This window comes from Phoxinus phoxinus, assembly GCF_949152265.1.
Source record: "Phoxinus phoxinus genome assembly, chromosome: 7".
In the NCBI taxonomy this organism is placed as follows: domain Eukaryota; kingdom Metazoa; phylum Chordata; class Actinopteri; order Cypriniformes; family Leuciscidae; genus Phoxinus; species Phoxinus phoxinus.
In genome coordinates this window covers 21476863-21499141 of record NC_136882.1, presented here as the reverse complement: position 1 = coordinate 21499141, position 22279 = coordinate 21476863, and the positions used below count along the sequence as shown (strand labels likewise).

Sequence of the window (22279 nt, the reverse complement as noted above, 5' to 3'; positions counted from 1 at the left end):
CCTGTTTTTGGGCCCACCACCCAGTCATCACCGCAGCCAGTCATCACCTGTTTTTTTTTCCCCTGTGTAAACGCGGCCGCGGGTAAAATACGGAAAGAAAAGGGTGGGGCTGAGAAGGCGAGAGACATTTTTTTGCGGAATTTAGATACTGAAGCCGCTAAATGTCGCAAACTAACTGAAATATTTAGCAGCACAGGCAGCCAGCAGCAGCACCTCGCACTCGCAGTTAAATATTAGCACCAGTGAAGAAGTGAGCCAGACAGCTATACATGCAGCAACCATAGACAGTATATAGGCAGCAACATGCCACCAGTGAGGGACAGAAAGATGAGCTGGTTCCACAGGTAGATCCAGGGCAAGTAAGTATGGAACATGAGAGGAGAAAGAGAGTTACTTGCTTGGGATAATGTTAGGAAGTGATATTCAGGTGGTTGCTACATTAATGATTACAGTAGTGTAGTGGCGATTTTATGATATTGATTGATCTTTAGTAAAATATAGATGATTCAAAGAATGTCACATGTGTGACTCTCACTTGTAGTGAGAGAAGATTATTTTTATGTACCTGGGAAGGCAGAAGGGAGAGACACTCCAGAGAACAGACGAACAAGGACCTCTGACCTAGATGTCAGAAGGCCATTTGGTGAAGGAGGGCTTAGTCTATGGAAAACTACTGGTAGGAAGGCTCTGGCAGAAAAAGGCCTTGGAACGGAGATAAAAGCTGGTTCAGTCTGTCCGAGGGTGTGTCACTCTTCTGCACAGGGTAACAACTGTGTATAAGACTGCTCCTATTCTTGCAAGAATAAATACTTCTATTTTATAATTTGACTCTGAGTCTCCCTTACGCAGTGATGTTTGTTTGATGAATTTTTGCCACAACAGTAGTTAAAACAGCTAAACTTCAACATTTTAGCTGTAAAATGCCACATGCAGTAGCTAATATTAAGAAATATGTTGTGCTTTTACTTTTAAAAATGTTGGTAACATTACAGTTAATGCTTACAAACTTTGAAGATTTTGAATACAGAAGTTACATTTGTAATGGTGTATTTTCATTTAGATGTGGTATTATTATTTGTGCAGTAAGATTAATTACTGCATAAATCAATTAAGATTATTAAGTAATAAATTCATTTTAAGACAGCATGGAATAGATTGTATAATATGCTGTTATAACAGCATATTATTATATATATTCCATGCTATCTTGGAATAAAACCAGTTTTTTTTAAAATCCATTCCATCATTTGTTTATTCAGGTTGAGCTTAGACCAAGATCAGAGAAAGACACCCACTCCAGCTCAACTTTAAATTACTTTAAGCGCCCCAAGTCAGACAGTCACAGCCTAGAGGTTTTTTACACAGGACTGTAGTGTGTTGAGACCTCCATTTATATGTATTCAAGTTAATCTAGAATAATATGCCTTTAACACAACATCTAGTCAACATCAGTGCTATTGCTATAATTTGGATGGTATAGTATCATGAGCCACAATTAAAGTCTTGTGACACATGCCAGGCGTTATTGTTGTTGTTGTTGAGTTTCCGCGCACCGATTGCTTTGGGCCGGGCCTAGTCAAAGTCCAGGGCCGTTTTTTAGTCCCAGTCCGTCCCTGTACACCAAAGCACTTTATAATCATATCAGGGAATCTCTCCTCAACCACCACCAGTGTGCAGCATCCACTTGGGTGATGCGACGGCACAGTACAACAGCGCCAGTGCGCTCACCACACACCAGATACAGTACAGGTGGAGAGGGTGAGGGAGCCAATTCAATAGAAGGGAAATTATTAGGAGGCCATGATTGGCAAGGGCCAATGGATGGAATTTGGCCAGGACAAAAACGGGTTACACCCTCTTTACGAGAAGTGCCATGGAATGTTTAATGACCACAGAGAGTCAGGAACTCGGTTTAACGTCTTATCCAAAGGACGGACAGTCACTTGATACAACCTACAGATGTAACCTGCAAGTAGTATTGTACGTTAGTCTGACCTCACAACCTTGTTTAATTCAGTGTGTGGTCGGTCATCATCTCAGAAATAAATATGGCTTGTAATTATCTGAGAAGATATTAAAAACGGTTCATGTCTAGTTGAACACTTGAATGAGGTGTATGAATGAGTGAGTGAATGGGTGAATGTGAGGCAATATTGTAAAGCGCTTTGGTGGCCATTGGGTCTGTGAAAGCGCTATATAAATGCAGTCCATTTACCATTTACCATTTGAAGAAGGATACACTATTTCATGCAGTCTGCTCTGGTTGTAAAGCATACTGCAGATGATCTTGGTATTAGGCCAAAAAAAAAAGAGTATGAATATTATGGTTGTGTGCTTTTCTCACGTATCTAGTGTACTTTGTCTATGCCTCATTCTTCCCATCATAAATCAGTATAGGTGAATTAGTGATGATGATTTATCTGCATATGACTGTCTGAAGACCTCTGTGAATGCCACAGATTCACAAGCGAAATCTCCTTAGACACACTGAAGGGGATGAAAGGAGACAAGCATGCAAAGCTTTTCCATTCAAACACACCGAGAGCACATCAACCCAGTAGCATAGCTTTGCAAGGTGCCATTTTCATTCCAAACTCTGTACTCGCATGATATGAATATGATAGGCAGCGTACAGATCGTAACACTCCTATCATCATCCAACACGACCTTATTATCTTTGTCCATGTCATTATTAACATTATCATCATTTACATAATCATGATAATTATAAATGGCTTCTGTCTGAGTGAGGGAGATGTTATGAGAAGATTATATGGAGATGAAGGAAAATGAGGACATCTGTTATTATTATATCATTTGGTACATTTGATTTCTGAATTGAATTACAAGGAGAGAAATCAACATGACAGTGGAACGGAGCTACACCAGATCCACATGCCCTCCCTCTTTCAATTTTGTTTTTTTCTCACTCTTAAGTCTAGAGGGAAGGATTGTGTGCATTACAGTGTGGATTACTATTACAGTAGAACTGACACACATGCACACAGAAAAACACACTTTCACTCTTTAGGCTGCATCAAACCTGATGCTCTAGATGTAACATCTCCATTGAGTTCATCACTCATTTCAGTCCTTCGTTTAAATGTAGTCTGGATTTTAAATGAAATGTTTTCAAAAAAATATTTTCAATATTTTTTTATATAGTATTTATTTGATATAATATTTGCTATTAAATAAATATTTATTTGTATAAAATGAAATATGTTTTTATGTTAATATTGTATAAAATGAAATATGGCCTATCTACCCTGACTAAGGTCTATGTTTCTGTTAATTTTTATGCATTTTGCATTATTTTAGGGTTGTTTTAAGGTTTGGACTACAGCACTGTTTTATATAGGAACACATTTTAGTTCTGAATGTGTGTAAAAGCTTAACCTTATTTGACCCCTCCTTCCACATCTTGACTGCTTGAAAAGAGAGATGTTGAGTGTAGCTCCTCTGTGATTGTGATGCATCTATGTTATTACATTTGGACTTGTTCCTCACACTAAGCTATTCACAAGACTTGGAATGTAGCGCACAGGTCATATATACTTTTTTTGTCTTTTGCAGCTTGATAGACACCGTTTGCTATCCATTTTTGTTGCATGGAAAAGACGAGCCTTCACATTCTGCAATATGGAAGAAAAAAAGCATGAGGGTTTGGACATGAGGGTGAGTAAATGATCAAGAAATAGTTATTTAAGAAATCATTCCTTTAAAATTGCTCACCATGCCCTTCCTTCTCTTATAGATGTTTGTCATTTCATACATCATTTAGTTGATAAGGGATACGATAGTGTCAAGGGCAAGATTCAAGGGTTGATGTGAGACCAAACAATCTCATGCCAGAAAGCTGCTATACTTGAAACTAGAACCTATAATTTCCTGAGAGAGTGATAAAAGACATTTTTAGTACTTTGCATTTTTTTTATTCTCCCTATACTAAAATGCCACATAGCAACACTCTGCTTTGTCAGTTTTTATCCCTTTAGGCGTGCGTCTCTGTTGAACGCATTGAAATCCATTACCCATAAGTGACGTTTATCTTTTTCTCCCTCTCTGAGTGGATGTGCTTTTACTGGATTTTAGCATATATAAAACATGGTAATCTCATTACACTGTCACACATTAAATCAAACTGAAATATTTCCATGCTTCATGTGAAAAGAGAAGCCAAAAGTATATTGCTTAACATCATCTAAAAGCTAATCAATCTGATAAATTTCACTTTTAACTGTCCTTTGTTTCCCTAAGAAATGGCAACTATGATCAAAGTTTACCCAAATTAAAAATGAAAAAGCCCACGTCTCTTCCTTACACAGAACTTACAAATGGCTTCAGGAGACTTGAAATATAAATATTTGTAATTATAATACAAAACGTATGTTACTGTTGTGTAAACTTGTGTTACATGTTATGTTACATACTGTGATTTGATGTCTTGGAGCTTGACAGGCCCAGATCTCATTCAGTTTCATTATATTGAAATTAATTCACAGTTTCTGATCTGAAGATGTGAGGGTGAGTAAATGATGATAACATTTTTTTAAAAACTGTCCCTTTAAGAATTGTATGATCTGAATCGAGCCAACAATATATAGGCCTATCTGATTCTAGTTCTTTTATTTATAATTTAAAATAAGAACATTTTGGGGATGATCAAGTGATATGCAGGGTTGCATTACTCATGGTTTCATCGTAACCCTGTTGCCTGACATCAGCATTTAGCATTTTAGAGGTCATGGATAAATAGACAATAATACTGAACAGTCTTCATATGGCTAACCTCTAACAAGAAGAGGTGGGGCTTGAGGAACATATAAATCACATTAACCAGAGCGCCACCTTCAATTGCCCAAGCATAAATCAGGGGGTCACATTTGCACATGCCACCAGCTGCGCATGTCTGCATGTGCATGTTTTATATGTGATTTAATGCTGGAGGTTCATAACTGAAATTGCAATACAAGGACATGCGCCTGCTGCAGATCAACTTCTTTCATTTCATTTATGACGTGGATGCGTAATAAGGTTCCTTATTTAGTGGTCCTTTGCCCTGATGTTTGAAGGTCTGACTAATTATTATATTGATCAGTGGGTGGCACATTCAATTGCTTGAACAATGAATCGATTGATTGAATAATTGATTCAGAGAGACAAAGACTATGATGTTGGACAGACAAGTATAGATTATCTAAAAAGCCAGATACGTTGAACAGCGAGTTTAATTTATTAATTCATGATGCTTCAATCAGACTAGAGTTGTTGAAGGCATTCTGGAACTTAAGACTGTTAGGAGACTGTATGTAATAATTATATTTTCAAATGTCTAAATAAATAAAAATAATTACAGTATTCGCCATTGAGTATCTAGCCTACTTAGGATGAAAGGGTGTAATCAACTAATTACTTTCAAGCATTTAATCAAATTTATTCTCATTATTTTTCTTCTTGCTCCCACTGGTGACCGCATAAAGATTTTTGAAAGAATTTACATGAAATGTAAGTAGGCCTGTTAGATATTGTAATAGGACCTGCAGCACTCATAAATAAACCCATAATATGGCCAGACGTATCACTCAGAACTCACTGTTCTGTACATCCCAAATATCCTTCTCTTTTACTCCTTCTGTCTTTCAGACACAGCAAGTACGAGCTGACAGGAGGTATCAAAATGATTAGTATTGCTCAGCTGCGGGCAGATGCTGCTTTCAGAGAGATTCAGTGGCGAGATCGGCTTTGACATCAAAAGCGTGAGTCTAGCGCTTCCTCTCGACATGAGCACCGTTCCACTGACTCACATAATTGCATACTGACATCAATTAGACCTTAATGAGGGCGCCCAGATTAGATCCAAACAGAGAAAATATGAAATGTGACCTTTCATGGACTGATAACACGTTTGTGTTTTGCTGGAAGAAATAGATTGGACACTAGCCCAATTTGGGTTTTGTGGCCATAATATTTACAGCATAGAAAATTAGAGGCAATTTGGACTCTTTTAGCTTAAACGCTGTCAGCAGTTGTCAGGGTACAACCTTAGTGACAATTCTCATAATGCAATGAACTAATATCTTTTTCTTGACTCTTTCTTGATTATTTTATTGGACCACCAAGAGTTTGAATCAGAAAAATATGACAATAACGTAGCACACCTCTATCTGAAATGTTTCTGTATCGTTGTATACCCCATACAGTTTTACATGCTATAAACTACTAGAAAGTAAGATACAGTGTATACTGCATAGTATGCTAGTATTCCATTCTGAACATAGCCTGAGTTTTAATTGATCAAACTAAGTAGCCTAATTGATAGACAGCTTCCTGTTCAGAGGGTGTTGTGTTCCGTCATCAGGATCCAATAGCAGGAACTGCATGTTTATGATAGAAACACTTCCCCCAGAGCAGAATACAGCTCCCATGAGGCCACACAATGATGTCACTGCTCTGAGTTATTGTTTCTGAAAACCAGTTTGGAATTAGTTCAGTCAACCCCAGATGAGGTAGTTTATGTGTTTTCATATTGAACACAGAAACTGTAGCAGGTTGTGTTCATGCCGTAAATTGCAATATTTACTAGCATACTCTTAAAATTTCACTCGCAAATGTAGGTTTGCAGTTTGCAAATAATTACATTTCTCACCTATAACCTCCAGAAAGACTGTCCCTTTAAAAAAATTGTACTGAAAGAAGCTTTGGATGTTCTTGCCTAATGCCAGAATATCCACAATTCACTCTGTCCTACAATTACCTATAATGTTAAGTGTACATGAACATATATACAGGTATGTCATCACATTAACTATGAAAATGATTCTCTAACATTACACAATCATAAAATATAACTCTTGAAGTCAACTTTTTATCATTTGAATCCTAGCAAACTTTATTTGGTTAAATATTTGTTTTGTTGTTTTGCTTGAAATGTGTAGTTCTGTTCTCTTTCTTTTTTAAATAAATGCCACTTGCTTTGATATGTTGTTATCTAATGCAGTGACATTCAGATATTTTTACGTATGGCTTTTTTGGGCCACTGCACGCCTCAAAACCAGACATGATCCAATTGAGAGGGAATTCAATTCAAAGAGAGGCGATCCTGAGTGTGTTTGTGTGTATGAAACAGGGGATGATATTGCAGAAAAAACTTCCCCCAGGCTGTGTAAATCACCACACAGTGTGTTGCTGGCCGGCAGTTGTGTCACCAGGGACAGACTGCATGTTGTGGCACTCTAAAAGGCACAGACTCCTGAGAGAAAGCAATAATGCAATAACACACACGGATTCGCTATCTTTGTGGGGACTCTCCTTATAGTCGTAATGGTTTTTAAACTGTACCAACTGTATATTCTATCCCATAACCCTAAACCTACCCATTAAAGAAAACAAAACAAAATTGTATGTTTGTTAATCCATTTCCCTCATGGGAACCTCTGGCTGGTCAATGTAGGTGATTTCAGGTTTTATTATCCTTGCGGGGAATGTATAAACCTATTTGCATTTCCTGAAAGAAAAGATCAGTGCTTATAAGCTGGTAAAAAAGTTATTTTTTGTTTTAATAATAGCTGTAGTTTTAGGTAGCCTATAATAATAGTTATGAACCTACATAAACAGACACAGGAACAGGAAGAGATAAATGAAAAGACAGGAAGAGAAAAAAGAGTGTAACATAAAAAAATAGACCAAATCACAATTCACTGAAAATAAAAGTCAGAAAGAGAAATAGTCACAATTCAAATCACGGTTGCATTTTTAATGCTTTTGAATAATTAAGAACTTATTTTTTAAATCTAAAAGTACAAAATCGTAACATTATTGTTTTTTTTCTGTATTTTTGAAATTGTTTTCTTTTGATTATTTTCAAAAATAATCTAACCAGACCACAAACTTTTGTAAGGTAGCGTGCGTACGTATCTCAACTACGCCCTTGTTTATATTGTACTTAAGGTGGACATTAATATTTGAAACATGTTTGTGGGGATATAATTATCTTGTTGCAGGCCTTAACACCCCCGTTTCCAACTCACCCACAGCTTGCCATGTAAGAAACATTAATTAGTGTGTTTGGAAGTAAACAGAAAGAGAGGTAAACAATACACCATAACTAATGACGGAGTGACCGTGAGTTAAAGAGCAACATGTTCAGATTGGACACAGCAGAAGCAGCCGCAGGAGACAGCTAATGGCTTTTAAATGACTGACAGATGACAGTGTGTGCGCTTCCCTAATTGAATAGAGAAGGCCATCAGATCCAAAAATAACCTTCATGAATTCATCTCTCCTTTGTGTTCTTCATTAAAAAGATGTAAAGGACGAAAGAGTGATAAAACAGGACTAATCTGCAAAGCAACCAATAAATAAATATTGACCCATGAAAAACTGCTTAGATTTACACACTTCCCATGACTCTTCACAAAAAGATGGTAAGCATGCAGTGAATGGTGGGTGTTTTTGATTTTCTCATTTCACTTGCAGCACAGTATAAATATACACTTCTGTCCATAAGCCGATTCTGACTGAACAGTGAACATGCATATGCTACAATGAGACATCTTACTTAAAGTTAGTAAAAACTAATTTTTTAAATAAATTATGTTATTTATGTCGTTCCAGACTTACTTTCATCTGATTACAACTATATAGGACTCTATTGACTTTCATTGCATGGAAAAACAAAACTTATTTTCTACAGAATAAATCAGTAAAAATGGTACAACTTTTTTTTGAATGCCTCTTTACTACATTACTAACAAGAATAACACTAAAGAAAGTCGTGTACTAGATGAAACACAATAGTTGTGTTAGGTAGACATAAACGCATTAAAACACATGAAGCCCAGAACACCTTGACCTCACAAACAGTGAAATAATCGAGAGTTCTCTGAATCTTCCATCTGAGAAATGGCTTTCATTTACAGCTGAGGGGGTTATAAAAAAAAGGAGTTAAATAGGTGTGCTGAATGTGGCTAATAAATAGATTGGGACAGGGTCTGCCAATTCAACTCAGTCTGGTTGAACACAGAAATGGTACAAGGAAAAAATAATTTACAACAACAAGGTCAGCGAACATTATACAAGATTTATAAATATGCAAAATCCAATAAAAGCCTTTTCATTTGAGATTCATTTATATGTTAAACAGAGGTTTTGGCATGGTAACTGAATTCAGCTGAAAGGTTTCCTTGTAAAAGTTAACACACTTCTGCCCTTTAACTTTTTGGGAGTCTTATTGGTACCTGATCACATCGGTTCTCACAGAATTCTGCACAAAATTATATATTCACAATGTTATCAGGTGATCAAACTATGTTTTCTGGTATTCTGGAAATAAATATTATTTGTTGGTTGACTAATTGACACCAAGGTTCATAAAATAATCTATTCCCTTTTCCCCTCCATAAATACAACTAAATTCAAGTAATAATGAAAAAAAATTTTTTTGTGTGTGTGTGTGTGGCTGTGACAGCATTGCATTTTTTCTTTAATTTATTTTATCAATAAACTACATAATCAGTCAAACATTTTAAGTGAAAAGGTGAAGAAAAAAACATGCCTTGCAGAACTCGACAGAGGGAACAAACAGAGGGAAAATGTTTTCCAGTAGGAATTGAGAATGATTCAATGGAGACCACAGCATCTGACCTTTTATAACCGCCAGTAAATGTCACAAAATTGTTTATGCTTGACTAGTTACCTCGAAACAGTGCAAAAGCTCAAATATTTGTCATTCACTTTCTATCATAACATTCCTTTTCTTCTTCAGGTTTCCAAAACATTTTATTTCAAAGATTAAATTAGATTTTGAAACCCATAACTTCCAGTTCATAACCTTTAGACTCACCCCCTACATTAAGACACACCTTCTGCTCTGATCTGCAGATACCCATAGTTGACTCCACAGTGCTGCACCTGTAATATGATGTGACAGCAGCACTGCCAGTTTTCTCTCTGGCTGCGCATCTACGCACCACAGACTTTATCTCCCGCATCGTCTCATCCGAGCATCATCTCATCCACAGCTGCACCAAAGCACATCCCCGAAGACTCTGTTCCCAATTCAATTACATGATCACACATAAGAGGTCAATTCAAAAAAAAAAATTGGGAAACAGTCAATGCAAAAACCACCTGCTGTTCTAGACAAAATAAACACAGGAAAATGTAATAACAGCAGGATTGTAGTTTATGAAGCTCATCTTTTCATTCATATTCATATTTGGGGTTGAGGTTGTTGCGTGCATGCACACACAGATTCATGAATAAACAAACTGACGTTTTTTACACAGCTTTTTATTACTATAAAACAAACTTAAAGAAAAACAAAAAACATACTTTATCCATTTATGGATAAACAAACTGAAGTAAGTAATGTCCACTGAGGCAGAGATCAGAGAAAAAAAGTGCTAATGTCTGCTGTGAAAGGAAAGCAATCCATCTTAAAACCATATCTCATCAAAACTCCATTTAATATCATGTCAAGGCAGTCAGTCGCAAAAAAACAAAACAAAAAAATTGCTTGTCTTTCAAACGGCAAATCCTGCTAAATACTGTTGGGAAAAAAGAGCCATGGAAAAAGACACAAAAGCAAGAAGATGCGGAAATGTCTCTGTAGCTTTGAGCAAAACAGAGTCTGTCACTTTCCGTCATTCAAAAGTCAATCATGTCAGAAAAGCCTCAGAACCCTTCGGTTTGGGGGTTTCTTTTGAGTAAAACCATCCTAGAGGTCACTGCAGCAAACAAAACGTATTTGTTTGGAAGTCTCTGAAAATGGCGAGACCACAAACATACTGAAAAAGGAAGCAGTGCAAGTGTGTTTGCCAATGTATGATACTCTTGTTTACAACCGTGATACTGCAGTATAACTGGCACCAGAGAAGTTTTGTATATGAATATGACAGAGGGTTGAGTAAAAAGAACAGTCAAAGGTTATAACACTACATTTCTCAGCTCTGGCACGCCGCACAACACTGTTTGAGATTAAGTGTGCAAAAGAGACAGATCGAAACTGCATCCTGTGAAAAAAGGGCACCAGCGAGATCCAGAAAGAACAAATGTTATGCAGAAAGACATGATGAACTCAGTAGTACATGTCCTGGAAGAGATTCTGGCCCATCTCAATGTACGCCTCTTTCTCCTGGGCGCTCATCTGTTCCACCAGGTCGGGTCTCTGGCTTACTTCCCTGTAAGAGAAGGGTCGTCCCCCTACCATAACCACAGGGTCATCCCCGACCTCCTCAAACTCATCATCATCTTCGTCCTCATCCTCTTGTTTTCCTGGCCGCAGAGCTGTAGCATTGTGCGCCATGTGGGTTGGAGCCTGGGGCAAAGGGTCCTCATCCGATTCGCTGGTATCGCTGTCAGAGTCGCTGGCGTTGGCCACCGGAACGGTAGGTCTGGAGACGACGGTACCTCCTGGACCGACTCCGCTCCTCTTCTCATGGATGAGTAAAGCCTGCATTACCTCCTCATTCTCATCCTGTGCGGCTCCTCTTACAGCCATGCCCTCCTGGGTTTCTATAGGGTCCTCGCCAGCTGGTGTGTAAAAATTTGAGGAAAAAGAAGAATAAAAAACCCACAGCAAATTCAGATGCAATCTTCTTTCTTTTTTTACATTCCACATTTTTTAACCATAGTTTTATATAAAGGAACAGGCCATAATTTAAGTTGTTTTTTGATGACAATCTTTCCTTCTATCCTAGTACTCAAATTCCACACACACTTCCATACATTCAAACCTATTAATGACTACAATTCCAAGAATCATTGAAGTTTACATTGTTTTTTTTTTCAGCCTTCTTTAATGGTGTTAAATATGCAAAATGTATATTTTTGACCATATCATGATTTGAGCGGGTGGAGGTCAAGACTTAGTGAACAACAACTTTAAATCTGTATATTTCTCACAAAAAGCTATTTTATGGCTATTGAAGACTTGACAGTTGTCATGTCAAGCCGAACAGCAACAGCTTGAGTCTGTCTACACTGGACGTGACAAAGCAGACTGTTGCAAATCTATTAGCTCTACATGTCAGAAGTAGCGCAAGCTCGGAGTACATCAGAAATAGAATGGGGCATCAGTTTACATTTGGGAATTTGCCGTGTCGAGTGTAGACAGCATCACTGATTATAATGGGTTATATTTGCTTTTGTCATGTTGCATTGCGCTGCTCGTGTCTGCTGTAACACAAACCCATCCCGAGCGGACCTCTATTTGGCAGTCATTGTATTAAAACAGCAGCTTGGATATTCTGCTATATCTCTTTTTGTGTTCCACAGAAAATTAAAGATGTTTAGAGTATAATACAATTGTGTGAAATATCCCCTTCAACCAAATAAAGCCCTCACCCTTACACCTAGTTTGACTCCGCATTAGACCAACGAGGAATATGAACAAAACATAAGCAGGAAAATCATGAAATACATAAAAAAAGTGTTAATATGCAGCCATGACCAGAAAGAATGCTTTCATAATGATACAATATAGTAAATGTGACTCACGGTTCTTCAGAGCATCCGTATCGCTGTACGCCCCCTGCACCGTGCTTTCTGTCAGCCATACAGGCCTCTCTTTGGGGGCTTTGCCTTCAGCGGTCTGACCAGGCTGAGACTCCTGGTCTTCCATGCTGATGACAACATTCTGCGTGTAGAGGTCATACGACGAGCCTTTGGTTTTCCATGTATCTCGATCAGCCCCTGCAGCTGCTGCTGCAGACTGGGCGGCCCGCTCCCGGCTGTGAAAAATAGCAGAAGTGGATTACTAAATAGTTATGTTGATATAACATAAACCTGAATTATATTGGGCACCCTTTATACATTTTTTTTCATTAGTATCCACAAAAAGTGGAAAAATGCAACTTAATTTTTTTTAAGTTTTAGTTTTTAGTACTTCAACTTATTTTATTTCAGTTAGTTGCCAATGCAACATTTCTATTTTTTTAAATCGAATATTTCTATTTTATTTTATTTCAAATATGATAAAGACTAAAAGTCTTCTGCATATAACTGGCCACTGAACTCTGTGCTGACCTCTGTTTCAGGGCTGGAATTTCTGACGGTTCAGGCTCCAGAAGGTCATGAGATAAGTTGATGTTCTCCGTCTCTCGTAGCAATACATAGATGGGCTCAATCTGCTCATTAAACCGTGCCACCAGAGTGCGGGCATCTTTCTTTGGCACAGCCGATTCGTCTTCCTCTACTTCTGTTTGACAGAAGGTACAGCGGAATGTTCCTGTGTTTGAGAGGAAAAGGTCTTAAAAATACAAAATATCAAGTGTTGCAACAGTAACAGTTCATCATCCCTGAGCCTTAACCACCAGAACGACCCCATTCACGATGTTTGGTGCCTCTGGGTAACTCGGTTTAGAAGTAGGAGCCTAGAAAATCTTTTCCTGTCAAGGGGCTTCATATCTCCAGTTCCCTGTTAGCCAGGGGCTCCAAATTCTAGCATTCCATGTCCCCCTTTCCCACAGAAATGGTGCCTATTGCGGAGCTGGAGCCAGTGCCCAAACTTTGCAAGTACATTACAACTTATTCTACTGACTCTAACCTAACAGTAAAGCAATACTCTAAGAGCTAATTGACATGTAGTTGCAAAGTTATTTATAGTGTTTACCATGGTCTGTCTGAATACTCAATTCTGATTGAAATGTCCTCAACTTAGATGTACTTCCAACCCTAAGCACTTTTAAATGTCTCTTACAAAATGTTTTAACAGACACTTGTAAATGTTACAATTGATTTGTTTTTACTTTAGTTTTACGATTATTGTGCAATGTGGTGTTGTCTGACTGTTATTTTATATGTGAAACTTGATGTGCTGCTGTCTTGACCAGGTCTCACTGGAAGAAGAGATAGAAATATCTCAATGTGATCTCCTGGCTAAATAAAGGAAATAATAATTGGCTGGTAGGTGTGCAACAAAAAAAAACTTTAATGCACAGGTAGTTTCAAGTTAGTTTAATCACTGTTCTATATCAACATGCTGTTTTCATTGAAGCACACACACACAGAGAGAGCAGAGATCGTGCTGAGCACACAGAAACATTCAGGAACACAGAAACTTTTCAACACTGCCCCGTGACTTTTAGCAATAAAATAGCTTCGCTACATTATATTTCTCGCAAAGAGGGGGTTACATTATTTTGAAGTAATTAAACTCACAGCTTTGTTGTTAATAGAGAGAGACGCTGAACAGACGCAGATACAAGTCTCTCCCTCTATATATATAATTAATTAAAATAATCCACGGCTAGCGCATTAAACGATTTTAATGCACTTCGCTGAGGCAACCAGAGTTACAATTCAATGCCATCTAGAGGATGGAGCCAAACCCACTGCTGACCATCTAATATTATTGAAAGAGGAAGAACAATCACAGACAAAAGGACAAACATACACAAACGCAAACTCAGCCCCAGCATTCACTAGCGGTTCCACAGCAAGCGAATCTGGTCTGGTTTGCCATCTGCTGCTGAAGTTATTTACAGCCTTCTGACAAGAACACACACAGCAGGGCCCGGTGTATGAGTGTGTGGTGTACACCGGCGGCAGCTACTAGCTGAATATAAAATACACGCCTTGATATATTTTACAAATCTGTGTATTTAGCATTTAATGGTCAGTCACAGATGGTGCTGATATTGTGAGCAACTTTTAATTGTAGCTTTTTACTTGGAATGTCATTCTATTCATGTTCATTTTTTGATATCACAAACAAACACCAGCAATATGTATTTTACGCTGAAATAATCTCATGTTGTTGTGCTGAGTGCATGAAGGCTTCCGAGTTTCTGGCCTTGAGGGGAATCGAACGAGTAAACGATTCACCGCAATTTCCATTTTAAAAGCTTTGCTGGAAAGTTGACAACAAAATCTGTGAAAGCGCTACTGAAAAACAATCACCTCCAGCTAGGCCCTTTTACTACAGATGTCTTCTCTGCCAATACAGGAGTGGAGGGTGAAAAAAAAACTATTTTGATGAGCACAAAGAGAGAGAGAGAGAGAGAGAGAGAGAGAGAGAGAGAGGCTGTTAAAAAGAAAAGAAATCACATTCAGGTGAAGGGAAGATAAAAAAGAAAGTCTTCATCACAATTGACACAGCTCCAGAGGAAATATTGACAAGCCCTGAGCGCAGAGAACATTTTACCGTAGCCCTCCTAGTCAGTCAGTCTGTCTGTCTGCATGTCCTCACACAGAAAAGGAATGAAAAAGCACAAGTGATAAAGAATGCAGAGAAAACAAGCTGCATTTTAAATGTCTAAATAAAGATGAGGCGATATCAAGACGCATTTTTAAACGCATGCAAACATCATGTAGTGAAGGAATAAGGGCTTAAACAGCAGCTTTATTCTGGACCATTAGTTTTGAATGCATTTCACAGTACTAATCCTCTACCTTCTGGATACTAAAAACACAGCGCTCAAGTTAACATAAGTTCAACATTTAGGGTGTGTTCACACTTGCAGTTCAGATCACTTGGATACGTTGGTCTGGACCAAAATAAAAACAAACATTTAAAAAAAACTAAAGACATAGGGATATGTTCACAACCTGACTGATTGGCTTTTATTATTAATATTTTGCAACGGAACGTGCCGAAAATCCAAAAGAATGCTGTGTGCTAGGCTAAATGTGATCCTTTTATATGCGTAGCCTACATATGATGGTATTTTGACCAGCTAAGAACTCGTGAAGAGAGTAAAGGAGTTAAAATAGTGCCAGGAATCCATACCGAACTGTGATGGGCAACATCACGACTATGACAAGAAAAAACAGGTATGCTTGAGCAGTCTGTCCTTGTTTGGGGTTTGTTTTCAATTTAAACGTGCTTGGACATCTTTGACTGTTGCGTTTATTTTTTATAAAATTTTATAAAAAAAAGTGTTTTTCCACTGCCCTGTGCTTCTAATTTTTAAACACAGAAATTAGTTTTGCCATTACACTTAGTTATTTTGTGAAGAACTTTGACCGCTGCACTGCGTCTTGAAACTTCTTTAACATCTTGTACATGGGCGCTGTGTTTTTAAGATAAAGTGTCAACGCGTCTTGGCACCATGCAGTCTTTTCCTTTCTGCTGCGCTAGGTCTGCCTTCTTTAAACACAAGAATGTGTTCTGTATTAACCAACATGGTATCTTAAAAGTGCATTGCTCATGCGTGAGATGTTATAGAAAAGGCGAGAAGCAGCAAGTAGTTTAATAGTTAAAGGGGTTATAAATTGATAAATACATTTCCTTGCTATTTTGACATGTAAGAGGTAGGTGTGTGACGAGACGAGACTGGGTTCACGAGAACGAGACGAGATTTTTGCAGAAATCCTCAATGACAATGTTCACGACTGGAAAAATAGTCTGCAGGTGCATTTTGAAATGTTTTAACTAATAATATTCTAGTGAATGTCATGTCAGTAAAATAGAAATCCTAGTAAATAAAATACTAGTATATAAAATAAAAGGTTTTTTTTTTCTTCCCATGTCATTGGAGGCTCCCCAGCCAATAGTAATCTGTAGAGATATCAAATCCAAAGCCCTGGACAATTAGTAATATGACACATGCACACACTCCGGTTGTCATCTCTGTTTTTAAGCAAAGTGTGCATCAGGCCGGCACATACACATTGTCGCAGTGATCTAAAGGAACATGGCGCATCGCTGTTAGCGTGTAGGCATACATTAAGGCTTCTTTCGGTGAGAAGTGGGCTGGTGTCTTTGTGTTGATAGTTTTTGTATTATCTATGAGATATGAATAGGTCTGGCTTAAATTACATAGCACTCTCACCAGTGATTCAGAGCTCTTTTGAAAGCAGGACGGCGCTTTGTTCAGTTGTCTACGCCAAAGAACAAAAGGACTTTTGTGATCATTCCTTAAAAGATGAATACAGCATCATTTCAGCATTTGAGAGAGGATAAAGTTTTGTCTGTGCAACAGTGGCAAATGTACCACATTGATTCCAATTACAGCTGAGATAAAGCAATAATAATAATTCAAATAAAAATACAGTAAAAAATATATTTTTCTTCTTCTTTGAAGAACTGTATATATTACTGTATATAAGACTGTATATAGATAAATGTTCTGGATTCAATACAAGTTAAGCTCTATAGACAGTAGCCTACCTAAACCCCATTCAGAAAGAATTAGTTTTTTCAGAACATCTGGAATGATCATCATTAATTTGTACCGGATAAGCAGTGTCTGTGGTAAATGCCCAGATGGGCGTATCTATAGCATTTGTGCAAAGCCTTTGGAAATGAGTTACTGACCAACCACAAAACTTAAGTATTAACCACGTACCATTCAAAAGTTTGCAGTTGATACGATTTTTGTTAGGGGCTAAGCCCAAAAGGGCAGTAACCTCTGTTGTATCCTTTAGTGTTCTTAGTATTCCTCCCGAATGGGAGTCTATGGCAGCCCTATGAACGGAACATGAGAAAATGATGAAATTTGGCACAACTGCAGAGATGGTAATGGATAGTGATTTGACCAATTTTGGAGTCTCTAGGACCAACTACATATAACTTTTGAACCCTTTGTTCTCTAAAAATTACTTTTCGGTCACCTGATTCCTCTCTTCATGACTACATTCAAAATTAAGACGCTGCCCATTACAGTATTGGCCATTTTAAAAAAAGTACCGTATTCCAATTTTTTCACTACTCCTTCACTCCTTCAAATCTTCTCCAATTCTTGATGATCTTTGGACCAAGCCGCACAGAAACGACAGAACAGATTTTGTTTATTAATTCTTTAAAAAAGTTATGATGTAGCAAACTGAACAAGGTCGACCCGAAATTGGTTTAGACGCTGTCTCTCGGACAAACATTAATCAATCGAAAATCGGTACGCTTCATCTGAACCATAATCTGAGAGTCCACGCCAAATTTGGAAACAGCACTACCTACAGGTGTGAAAAATAGCTATACTAATGCTAATAACTTTCTGAAAAGTTTTTCAGAAGATCTATGTCTATTGTCTATGGATTCCTTGTGTCATCATACCGATACCAAGGATACAGATTTTGACAGGATCGGATGAATTTTGTAATAAATTGCAATATCTTTTAAACGATTTGATTATTTTGGGATTATTTGATATTTGATGCTATCAAGGCAATTTGGTCGATGCCTAAAAAGTATCAAACTCTATTCCTACTTGGAGACTGGAAATGAGATTGCTTTCTGACAGCAAAAAAAGAAGAAGACTGCTTTATGCATTTACCAGTTATTGATAGCATGAAATAGCAGATGCCTAACGTAATACGAATCAGTAATTGAAATACCCATATTGTTTAACCTCTGAAAATTGGGTGGTCACTGCGCTACACGTGCGACTCAGAAAGGAAGGAAGACTGGAGGGAGATAACAAAAATGAGCCAGAGTGAGGACATGCCGAGATAGGATCAACGAGTGACTTATACCTGTGCAAGCCTGACCCTGTCAAATCTCCTTATCTCCCCTAACACCTCACCAATCAAAGAGATTTTCATAGATCAATTTGTTTTGCTCAACGAGGGGGGACCTGGATGCGCTTGACCAATCAGATCAATAAACTCTACTGTTCTAATACACAACTAAACCACCTAAGCATAAAAAGGCGACACAGGCTGAAAACAGCCAATTCCAAAACATCCACGATTAAGCCTACTCAGAGGAGAAACAACACTGTGTATCATGAAACTCATATTTATAAAATCCTTTCAGGTATTTTTTTTTTGTCCAGAAGAGAACATGGGAAACAAGTATAATGGCAGGGACTACACAGGGTTAGGTATCGTTGCTATCGTTGGCCGTTCCGTTCTTCTTCTCTATCCTCGCCAATCCTCCTGATGTGTATCCTAGCAACAGCTTTGCCTCCCTGACTGCCAGTTTGCTTTCAGCAGAGGTGAGGGTGAACACGTGCCACCACTGCCACACGGTCTTTACCTGCCTTTCTATTCTTTAAACACTAATCACTCACCTCTGGCACTGCTCTCAGCCCTCCAACTCTCTCTCTTATTCTTGTCCATTCCTCTCATGTATCCATCACTCTCTGAAACACATGCCTTCTATACAGGAGTTCCTCCTGTCTATCGGGTACAAGATGCTTTTCATATCCCCTATGCAATAACATATACTAATGCATGCAGAGCTCACAGATGAAAGAATGAAATGAAGTCAGGGAGAGAGACAGAAGAGAAAGATCATATTAAAGGAATATGGATATAATGTTCTTTGCACATCATCTGTGATATGCTGTTGATATTAATTTCAACTTCATAAATACACTTACAATGGAAGCATAGCAAGCAGCGTGGCCACTAATACATGGTTTTTTTTTTCTTCTTTAAGACCAATACTGATATCTCAGAAAGGGTGGCTGAAGGCTGATATAATATATAATTTATAAATAAATATATAGACAATAAGATTGCCTAACAGAATATAATAGACAAAATTGCTCAGTTTAAAAGAACATTGAAATGGATTACGCATTACAATTTAACACAATTCTCTTATTTTCCCCAAAAAAACTAACATAGCGCAAACATTGTAGTCTGATTTTGTCAACAACAGGGGTTGACCTTTATGTTTATGATTCAATGAAAAAAATAACTAATTAATTTGGGAATCAGATGAAACATTTAGTTTGGTTGTCATCACTCTGTATGGTTGATACACTGAAATGTATCGGCTCTTAGGAATCATTCGTTCAGGAATCAAACTGCACTGGTTGCACTGTATGGTTTTGATTCACTGAAAAGAAATGGCCCATTAGAGCAATTTGTTCAGGAATCACCATTTGTTAAAATGACACTACACTGATCAGGCTAAAAAAAATCAGCAGATGTAATGGCGCTCAAACACAGTTCCGTTTGTTCAATTCCACATGACTCCTATCCCTAGCACAGCACCGGCAATAGGCTACACAAAATACGTTATTTTAAATATGGAATAATACAAAATAGATAATTTGAAATATGGTGCACGTTAAAACGAATTATGACCATCTAAAGTAAACCTAGTTACTACTTCTTGATAACTGCGTGTGGATACCAGAAAAAGAGATTATAACAAAAACATCTCTCTTCTTCTCATATATTTCCATTTTGAACACAAACACAGGTTAGATTGATTATACATGACTCAAGACTGCTGGAATGGACCTCAATAAACATACACACACACCACAAACTTTGTTTTTTCTGGGTTCAGTCCATTATAAAAGCTTAAACAGGGATGGCTAGCAGTGCACTAAGCTTCACAAACACTCCATCTCTGAAACCATTATAACGCTAGTCACGTCAAGAGCAGCACTTGTGTGTGTGTGTGTGTACTTCACTAAGTACATAAATCAGCAGCTGTTGAAGTCAGAATTGTAAAACAGTAGGCACAGAAGCAGAAAGGCATGATGATGATGTCAAAGAGGTATGTTAATCCTTACAGCCGCCTCTATGAGATTACAGCCTGTTTATTTTTAAACCTATGAAAAGAGTTTCATTTTCTTTCCTGTCAGTTATTACTGTCTGCAATCTGACGCAATTCAGCATCAGTCTCCAAGTGAGGTTCATTCAAATGTGTTGAATGCATTACAACTTTTGACCTCTGCTGCCATCATGTGTCTACAAACAGTTCTGCCACGGTGTGGATCAAGCATCTTAACTGAATCAATTAAGCATTTGTTAAAGGGTTAGTTCACCCAAAAATTAAAATTATGTCATTAATTACTTACCCTCATGTCGTTCCAAACCCGTAAGACCTTCGTTCATCTTCGGAACACAAATTAAGATATTTTTGATGAAATCTGAGAGCTTTCTGACCCTCCATTGACAGCAACGTCATTGCAACTTTCAAGGCCCAGAAAGGGGGTTTTAAACGATAAAACATTGTTAAAATAGTCCATGTAACTACAGTGGTTCAACCTTAATATTATGAAGAGGTGAGAATACTTTTTGTGTGCAAACCCTACCAGCCAAAATAACGACTTTATTCAACAATCTCTTCTCTTCCATGTCATTTTCTTACGCTGTTGACATAGTGTAAACAGTGCAGCGCTTCTGGGTTCTACGTCAGAGCGTCGGCTCACTATTGGCCAGCATCACACACATGACCAGCGTCGGCCAATAGTGAGCCTACATGACGTAGAGCCCAGAAGCGCTGCACTGTTTACACTACATCAACAGCGTATGAGCCAAACCAACATATAGTAAAATTCTCAGATGACATTGTCCTTCTCAGTTTGCTCACTAAAGAAAGTAATATAAGCACCCACCAAGCAGCTGTGAACAAGTTTGTCAACTGGTGTGATTCACACCAACTTCATATCCATATCTTGATGTCATGGTAATGACATCAAGCAAGTGTCCTCCTTTAAATATCTAGGAGTGTATTGACAATGTCCTGAGGTGGCGCATGTAACAAATGTCTGTGCCAGAACTCATTAGCGCCTCTATTTTTTGCGCAGACTTAGAGTGTTTGGGGTCTGTAAAAATAGTATGTTCATCTTCTACAGAGCAACAAGAGTCAATTCTTCGGTATGGTATTACCAGCTGGTTTGGAAATTTGACAGTCAAATCCAAAACTCAGATTTTCAATCTGGTCAAGGCGGCAGGCAAAATTATGGGAACACCAGCACCCCTCAAACCACAGGAGCTTTTCGACCAAGCAACAATCAAGCAGGCTAACATCATTCTATCTGATAACTCATGTGTTGTTTTCAGAGTTTGTGCTATTGAGCTCAGGAAAGAGGCACAGGGTTCCTCTGTGCAAATACAACAGGTATAAGCACTCATTTGTCCCTCTCTCAGTTAAGCTCATAAATGAGCAGTGATGAACGTCGTGTGACCATGAATTCATTAATGTACTGTATATCTGTGATCGAATGCATGTATTGATATGATATAATCTTAGGCCTACTTTTGCACAAGTAGCATATAGAAAATGGTCATTTGCAATTTGCACAGCTCTTTGAGTAGCCTTTATGTTCTATGTACTTTTTGTCTTTTAACTGTCTTAATCTTGTGCTTTTGTGGTGTGTCTCTGTTGTAACTCTTGCAGCAATTTCATTATGTCCAAAACGAATTTCTCCTTGGGGAGACAAATAAAGATACTTTAACATTAAGGTTGAACTACTAACACTGTTTTTACCACCTTTCTCTCAGATTTCATCAAAAATATCTTAATTTGTGTTCCGAAGATGAACGAAGGTCTTGCGGGTTTGGAACAACATGAGGGTGAGTGATTAATGACAGCATTTTCATTTTGGGGTGAACTAACCCTTTAAGAGAAGATACCAGAGATCAA

The 22279-nt window shown here is 37.9% G+C and overlaps 1 protein-coding gene across 2 annotated transcripts in view; it reads right to left on the bottom strand.

Moving 5' to 3' along the window:
- Window positions 1–10067: 10067 nt before the first annotated feature.
- The window catches only part of gtf2e1 (general transcription factor IIE, polypeptide 1, alpha), a 21090-nt gene continuing 8878 nt past the window's right edge, over window positions 10068–22279 (bottom strand). The window contains exons 4-6 of one of the 2 annotated variants that reach the window (XM_079618283.1): window positions 13030–13231; window positions 12502–12734; window positions 10068–11535 (exon numbers count right to left, since the gene is read on the bottom strand). In XM_079618283.1, coding sequence (XP_079474409.1) covers window positions 11081–11535; window positions 12502–12734; window positions 13030–13231 — 890 coding nt within the window. In that variant the 3' untranslated portion in view covers window positions 10068–11080. The remainder of the gene's footprint in view (window positions 11536–12501; window positions 12735–13029; window positions 13232–22279) is intronic. The other variant, XM_079618284.1, reaches the window with a different exon arrangement.